We start from the raw sequence: 8,690 nt of genomic DNA, 5'->3' as shown, positions 1-8,690 counted from the left end.
AACCTTAAAAAATGTGAACTATTGCCAATTCATGGTTTTACTCTAATTTATGCTTATAACATTCCAATTAAATCTACTGTAGAATATTGGGGAACACAAATTAACAAAGACAGTATTACAAGTTTAAGCTTAAATGTACATTCTCAGGTGTACTTCAAACATATAAGCTTAATACATGGTTACAGAGGGATATTGATACTTGGTCAAGTTAAAGATATTGGTCTGCAAGAAATAAACTTTTGAATTCATAAATGATACTATTAAGATCAAGTAGTAAAAATTCTTTTTAAGTAGTAATAATTTTTGGCATCACATTCCGAGAGAAATATTTGACATAAGCAGGTTTTCAGTTTCTTTTATCTTGTAACCTTAATATACACAAACTACCTTTTTAATAGTCTCATTTTCATCAGCAAGTATTAATATACTGGAAACTGTCATATATTCACAGTGTTACATTGCACAACAATGTCAAACTGGAATAATAGATATATTTCAATATGTAACAGAGAGCTTTACAATAGTATCTGAATGGAACCGGAAATTTGGCCTATAGTGCATGCCTATTGTTACTCATAAATAATTTAATTTGACTGGTAATGCATTTCCATCTGCATATACAAGAATAGCACACAGTATTTTTTAAATTCTGTTCCACTAATTCTTCCTTCATTATTAATTTAAGAACTTAATTTTAACAATTCTTTGATGTGTATTTATTTTAACAACCTGCTATATCCAGCTTATTCAAATAAGAATTCCAAGTCACAGTGTTATCCGGACAACAATATGCACCATTTAAGAACTAAATATTTAAAGTTTCCTGTTCATCAAAAATCCAAAGAAATCAGTTTACACATTTTATAAACGATCCTTCTTACGAACATTTAAGACTGCAGTTTGGTTCTAATTACAATAACTGGATTTTGTAAAGATATTAAATAAATACGTAATATTTTTTTTGTAGGTATTTCAACAAGTTTGGCATCATTTACATAAATGGTTGCACCAAAAAAATTACAGTTTTTCTAGAGGTTATTTGGTTTTATATAAGAAAACAAACGATGCTCTTTTAAGTTAACGTTCTTATTATTTTAGGTATATTTTTGATCATGAATGTAAGCACCTTAAATTACACTTCTTTCTTAATTATTGTTGTCTGCCTTAGTACGTGAAAAACAGAACTAAATGACTGGTAAATTTAATTAGGGAATACGGTATTTAATATTATATTTAAAAGTTTATATACCCCTCTACTATTGTATTTTACGACCTTTGTTATTTACATTCTCTTCTCCTTATTCTTTCGTTAAATATACAGTATATCGCTTTATTTGTTATCACTCTTTAATATAATATTGTTCTTTATCAGTATGCTGCTGCTGGAGTATGTGAATTTCCCCGTTGGATTAATAAAGTACCTATCTATTTATCTATCTATCTTTATTTGAAAAACACTTCTGACTTTCTTGTCCACTGCTGTATGATTATTACATAACGTTTACTTTCTTGTCCACTGCGGTATGATTATTACATAAGGTTTAAAAAAAGGTCGTATAAAAAGGTGGCCTGAAACAACACCTTCGTCACCTCTCCTCACGCGCTGCTCTTGCCTTTTGATTGATACTGATCGATGAATAATTTGATCTCATCTGGATCAATATTTCTTTTTTATGGTGTCTTTTATTTTGATACACTTAAATGACATTTCATACCGGAAGACGGAAGTAATTCTTTTCTGTTGCTCATTTACACCACAGGAAACAACTGAGTACTTTAAAGTGAGTAACGATTTTTCTGTAGGATACAAAAATAAACTATAATATTATGCATATAAATATTTTTAATGTAAGCCTCTTTAAAAAAAATATATGTTGAACTTGTTTCGCAGAACACCTAAAGCAAAAAGTGATAACGTATTGTCTCACTTACATTGAGCTTGTTTTTTTAAAGAAGAAAAATACGATCTTAAAGAGCTTAATGTTGAAATTTTAAACCACGTTTTAGCAATTGCTATTTCAGTATGTTTTAAAATGTCTGTATACACTCAAAGGCCAGATCATATAAAAGTGTACTAAAAAGGGAATTTACTTTAAAAGCAATCCGAAACTAAATAAAACGTAACTGATATTAGCTAGACAATTTTATTTTATAGTGCTCTTTGCTTACCAACATGCAGACTTTGACTTACTTTTTATCCACATTTGCCGCCAGTCTGTATGTGCAGTTCATTCTTTTACATTTTTCTCTGGAGTTTTTGAAGGTCTTTTGAATTTTTCTTTCTGCCGTTTATTATGAATTAGAATCATATGTTGCATTTTGTTACTTTATTATTTTGTCGTCTCTGCGTGTTTAAAATTTCCATCTCCGGGTCTGTAGTCATTTTATGTCGACCTTATTATAAATACAATTCGACAGAATTTAACGTTCTAACCACAGATTGCATAGGAAAGTCACATGAGAGAGAAAACTTGAATATTGTAAATGTCCAATATTAGTGTTACGTACCAACAGTTTGAGATAAATTAAATATTTAAGTGTATTACTTATGCATGTGGTAGCTATACATTATATATAAATATTCTTTCTAGCATCAGTAATTATCAAAGTAATTTTTTTTCTAGCAAAGTTTACTTCGTACAGTGATTGTTTAATTTACAATTGTGTGTGAATCCCTAGCTTTTCATTGCTTCAGTTTAGGATTGTAACATTGTAAAGAAATAATATAAAAATGTCTAGTAAAACACAAATGTATTTTATTATTTTAACTGTACAGAATTCTTTACCTTTATTATGAATTCACAGCCTTGGTTTTGAAGAAGGTTCCATTGTATTTAATGTTAAATTTAATCATTAAAATTAAGGCTATTATGTTTACATTTGCAGGCCTCTGACCTCTACCACACTTGCTACTACCTTCTGATTTGTATTCTGTCATTGATATTAAATTCATCATAATTGTTAATTTTTAAAAATAATGCACATTATGCCTTGTATTATTTTTGCATTGTGAACTGCAAAGGCTACCATGTCAAATTTTGGTCATTAATTTACTCACCCACTTATCTACTGTAGAGCCAGTTACCCTGAGAGTTGTCTTGGTAGAGTAATTTATATTAGAACATTAGAAAACTCTAGACGAGAACAGGCCATTCAGCCCAACAAAGCTCGCCAGTCCTATCCACTTGTATCCTCCAAGAAAACATCAAGTCGAGTTTTGAAAGTCCCTAACGTCGTACTGTCTTCCACACTACTTGGTAGCTTATTCCAAGTGTCTATCGTTCTTTGTGTAAAGAAAAACTTCCTAATGTTTGTGTGAAATTTACCCTTAACAAGTTTCCAACTGTGTCCCCGTGTTCTTGATGAACTCATTGTAAAATACAAGTCTCGATCCACTGTACTAATTCCCTTCATAATTTTAAAAACTTCAATCATGTCACCTCTTGATCTTCTTTTGGTTAAACTGTAAAGGCTCAGCTCTTTTAATCTTTCCTCATAATTCAACCCCTGTAGACCTGGAATCAGCCTAGTCGCTCTTCTCTGGACCTTTTCTAGTGCTGCTATGTCCTTTTTGTAGCCTGGAGACCAAAACTGCACACAGTACTTGAGATGAGGCCTCACTAGTGCATTATAAAGTTTGAGCATAACCTCCTTGGACTTGTACTCCACAGATCGTGCTATATAACCTAACATTCTGTTAGCCTTCTTAATGGCTTCTGAACACTGTTGGGAAGTTGATAGCTTAGAGTCCCTATGACTCCTAAATCCTTCTCATAAGGTGTACTCTCGATTTTCCGACCACCCATTGTGTATTCAAACCTAATATTTTTACTTCCTATGTGTAATACTTTACATTTACTGACATTAAATTTCATCTGCACAAATCTGCCCAAGCCTGTATGCTATCCAAGTCCTTCTGTAATGATATAGCAATTCCAAATTATCTGCTAATCCACCTATCTTGGTATCATCTGCAAACTTAACAAGCTTGTTACTTATATTCCTATCTAAATCATTTCTATATATTAAAAATAGCAGTGGCCTTGCACTGACCTCTGTGGAACACCACTGTTCACATCCGCCAGTTCTGATGAGGTTCCTTGCACCATCACCCTTTGCTTCCTGTGTCTGAGCCAATTCTAAACCCATCTAAAAACATCACTCTGAACTCCCACTTCTTTTAACTTGATGCCCAACCTCTCATGTGGCACCTTATCAAATGCTTTCTGAAAGTCCAGATAAATAATATCATATGCTCCACTTTGATCATATGCTTTTGTTGCAACCTCATAGAATTCCAACATGTTAGTAAAACACAACCTCCCTCTTCTGAACCCATGCTGACTGTTCAGAATAACTCCTGTCCTTGCCATGTGTTTCTCAATCTTATCCTTAATAATTCTTTCTATTAATTTTCCTGCGATGCATGTTAAGCTTACTGGCCTATAGTTGCTTGGATCTGCCCTGTCACCCTTTTTATATAATGGGATGATATTTGCCATTTTCCAGTCCTTCGGAATCTCTTCAGTGCTCAGTGACTTCCTAAAAATATGTGTCAAGGGTTTATATATGTACTCACTAGCCTCCTTAAGAACACGAGGATGAATATTATCTGGGCCTGGTGATTTGTTTGATTTCATCTTATTTAATCTGAGCAGCACTTCTCCCTCTACAATTTCCAAATCCCTCAGTACCTCCTTAGTAGTCGCGTTTACCTCAGGGAGGTTATCCACTTGCTCACTTGTAAACACCTCAGAAAAATGTAAGTTTAGGGCATCTGCTATTTCATTGTCTGTATCTTTTAATTCCCCTTTACTATTCCTGATGAACTTGACCTCCTCCTTAACTGTTCTTTTACTACTGAAAGAATCTCTTGGGGTCTTATTTCACCTTATCTGCTATATTCCTCTCCAACTGTCTTTTAGCCTCCCTGATATCCTTCTTAATGGTTGCCCTCATGACTGTGAAATCGCCATGTGCAATTAGACAAACAATGTGTGTGTGTACATGTGTGCATATATTGAAACTTTTTATTTTTCTTTACCTGTGGGGTAAATCTTCCCTGTGACCCCCACAGGCACAACACAGTCCCAAGTACACAAAAGCTCAAACACTCTTCCTCTTTGCACCACCACTTCTCCCGGCAAGCATATTCCTCCTCCTCCCAACTCAGGCTCCTTGAGTGGTGACTGCTGACACCTTTTATAGTCCACGCGGAAGTGCTCCAGGTGGTTGACTTCTGAGTTCTGGCTGCACTTCCGAGTCTGGTGAAAACCCTTCCCATAAGGGCTCAGAAGTCCCAGCTGCTGCACCCAACTCCAATTCCCATGGAGCCCTGTGGGAAACTGAGGCACCGCTCCAACCCAGGGGGGCTGCCATCTAGCATCCAAGTGGAGGTATGGCTGCTCCCCCTGAATATATACCGAAGGGGCCTCCAAGCCGAGCATGGACCCTGAACATCCGCCACAATACATATATTGTTCGTAGCATTCGTAGTCTGAAACACCATCTCAGTTGCAAGAAGCAGATTATAGAATGTTACATAGTTTACTGTCAAATAATGCAAAGAGTACGTGACATGTGTTTTGCCCTCGTGGGGATCGAATTCCCTCCAACAATTAACATCTCTGTTTTATCTGAATTTAAGACAAGTAGTTCTCATCCATCCACTCCTTTAATTCACTAACACAACTAATTAAACAAAACATTGTAGAAACTTCAATTGATCTAAATGAAAGGCATAACTGGGTGTCATCTGCATAACAACAACAACATTTATTTATATAGCACATTTTCATACAAACAGTAGCTCAAAGTGCTTTACATATTAAAGAATAGAAAAACGAATGACACAATTATAAAACAAAATAAATCAACATTAATTAACATCGAATAATAGTAAGGTTCAATGGCCAGGGGGGACAGAAAAAAACAAAAAAACTCCAGACGGCTGGAGAAAAAATAATATCTGTAGGGATTCCAGACCATGAAAGGCTGTAATTGCTGCCAAAGGTGCATCGACAAAGTATTGAGCAAAGTCTGTGAATACTTATGTACATGTGATTTCTCAGTTTTTTTATTTTTAATAAATTTTCAAAAATCTCAAGTAAACTTTTTTCACGTTGTCATTATGGGGTGTTGTGTGTAGAATTCTTAGGATAAAAATGAATTTAATCCATTTTGGAATAAGGCTGTAACATAACAAAATGTGGTAAAAGTGATGCGCTGTGAATAGTTTATATGTTTCTGATATTGGTGTGAGCAACACTGGGGCACAACAATGTACACTCCTGTCTCCTTTTCTCTTTACTCTGTACACCTCAGACTATAAATATAGCATCAGGTTATGTCTATCTATCTATCTATCGATCTATCTATCTATCTTAATAGAAAAGAAAAAGCTTACAACAAGTTACATTAAAACTTAAAAATCAAGTCAAGTTGGGGAGCATGCACCGGTACAGTGTGTTGCCGCACCCACTACATGGCGAAACAAATTGGGATCCCATTTTGCAACTCCCCAGGCAGACACACGGTCCAGTCCCGCCCTCTCCGGAAATGACCCTCAATCTGAGGTGTTACGTGGGCGACCCCTTGGCCTGGTCCAGCCACTTGGGTCCCTAACAATGAGGATCTTACGAGCCGCATCACTGTCGGGGAAACGAGCCACAATGTGCCTCATTCGGGACTCCATGAGAACCACTTATTCGATATAAAGTTAAACTAACGGTACCCAAGGATTTTCCGGAGAGACACAGTACCAAAGGAGTCCAGTCTTTATCTCATGTAACTGGATAGCGTCAATGTCTTGCAACCATATAGCAAGACAGGAAGCACCAGGACTCTAATGACTCTAAAGACTTTATATATCGGGAGCGCCACACACCCCTTTCCAGCAACCTCTTGACCCCCCATGCTCTCCCAGTCCATCTACTGACTTCACAGGAAGAGTCACCAGAGAAATGAATGTCACTGCCAAGGTAACTAAACCTCTCAACAAGGTCAACACTCTCTCCGCAAACAGACACACTGCTGATGGCTGTGCCCAAGAGGTCATTAAAGGCCTGGATCTTGGTTTTTGTCGAGGACACTTGCAAGCCCAGACACTCAGACTCCTCACTCAGTCTCCCGATCAGAGCCTCTATTGACTCCGCGAAGATCACAGCATCGTCAGCAAAGTCAAGATCTGTGAATCTTTCTTCACCAACGGATGCCCCACAACATTGCCCAACACCCAGTCCATACAAGCATTGAACAGAGTAGGAGCAAGAGCACACCCTGACGAACCCCAGAATTAACTGGGAGAAACACAAACATCCTGCCTCCACTCTGCACAACACTCACAGTACCAGTATACAGGCCATACATTATATCCAGCAACCTCGAGGGGATCCCATGAACCCTCAGGATGTCCCACAGGGCAGCTCGATCAGCTGAGCCGAACACTTTGCGAAAATCGACAAAGGCTGTAAAGAAACTCTGCTGATAATCACGTTTGCATTCCATGAGAACCCTCAGTGCCAGGATATGGTTAATGGTAGACTTCTTAGGTGTAAAACCAGACTGCTCCGGTCGCTGGTAGGTGAGCAAGTGATCACGGATCCTATTGAGGACGACCCTAGCAAGGACCTTACCCAGCACCATGAGCAGTGTTATCACCCTGTAGTTGCTGCAATCCAGGCGATCACCCTTCCCTTTCCAGATAGGGACAACAAGTTCCGTTTTTCAGTCAGTTGGGATGATGATGATAGTCTCCCAAATGGAAGCAAACTTATATATGCATTAATTTGAATTTAGTTTGAAGCGGTTTGATTTATTAAGCTTCTCATAAGTATGCTAAACATACAAGTACATTTCCCCTATTAAAAATTCCATATGCTATGAAGCCTAGATTAGGGTATGAATTGTATCCTGTGTTAAGTGTACTGTCTCATGCCTATTAATGAGTAAAGGTTAATTTTTTATGCATTTTTTTAATCTGAATTCCATGATGATAATATATTTGAATATTCAAATGAAAAGTAGAATAACTGTGTGAGTCATGATTAGAATTTTTAAATTGAAAACTCATTGTCTAAAATATTTTTGCTAATTATACTTCTGATGCATGTTTATTTTTAATTTTCAGCTTGCATAGGATCCTTCATTACTTTTATTTTTCTGGAAAATGTGGCATGACATTTCAACTGGTTCAATCATTAGTAATTATTTTCTGCCATGAATGGACCATGTTTTCTTTAGTGAGAAGGGGAAACTCTGTTGCTTCACTTAGCAAAAGCCGTCTAACTATCCATGCTATTGCTGTTAACACAGAACAACTCTCCTTATCTTCCCAAGAAGAGTACTTGAATATGTAATAACTTTAAACCTTGAAAGAACTGGAATCAAAGATGGCAGCAGCTTATTTTCTGACCTCGTGGCTGTCAAGAAAACATGCTTTGTTTTCAATGGCTTTCCTGTGCAGGCTTGCCCTTGTTTTTTATGGAGTATACCAGGACTGCACAATGATGGTGAAATTCACAGATACTGACTATCTTGTCTTCACAGATGGATCTCGGTTTATTACTCAGGTTTGTATCCTCTTAAGTATCTAGTGTCATCTTTTGAAATGTTTAATGAATTCAGCTTAATTCATATTTGCTTAGTAATATTTATGGCATGGTTGGCTTATAGCACTAAGCATAACAAAT

General features: G+C 36.6%; 1 protein-coding gene across 1 annotated transcript in view; it reads left to right on the top strand.

Annotated features, from left to right (window-relative positions):
* Positions 1 to 1,677: 1,677 nt before the first annotated feature.
* Positions 1,678 to 8,690, top strand: part of pigm (phosphatidylinositol glycan anchor biosynthesis, class M) — a 47,264-nt gene continuing 40,251 nt past the window's right edge. Inside the window, exons 1-2 of the mRNA XM_039753301.1 lie at positions 1,678 to 1,781; positions 8,129 to 8,570. Coding sequence (XP_039609235.1) covers positions 8,391 to 8,570 — 180 coding nt within the window. The 5' untranslated portion in view covers positions 1,678 to 1,781; positions 8,129 to 8,390. The remainder of the gene's footprint in view (positions 1,782 to 8,128; positions 8,571 to 8,690) is intronic.

Source organism: Polypterus senegalus, chromosome 5 (assembly GCF_016835505.1).
Source record: "Polypterus senegalus isolate Bchr_013 chromosome 5, ASM1683550v1, whole genome shotgun sequence".
Classification (NCBI taxonomy): domain Eukaryota; kingdom Metazoa; phylum Chordata; class Cladistia; order Polypteriformes; family Polypteridae; genus Polypterus; species Polypterus senegalus.
This window is presented reverse-complemented; position numbering and strand designations above follow the sequence as displayed.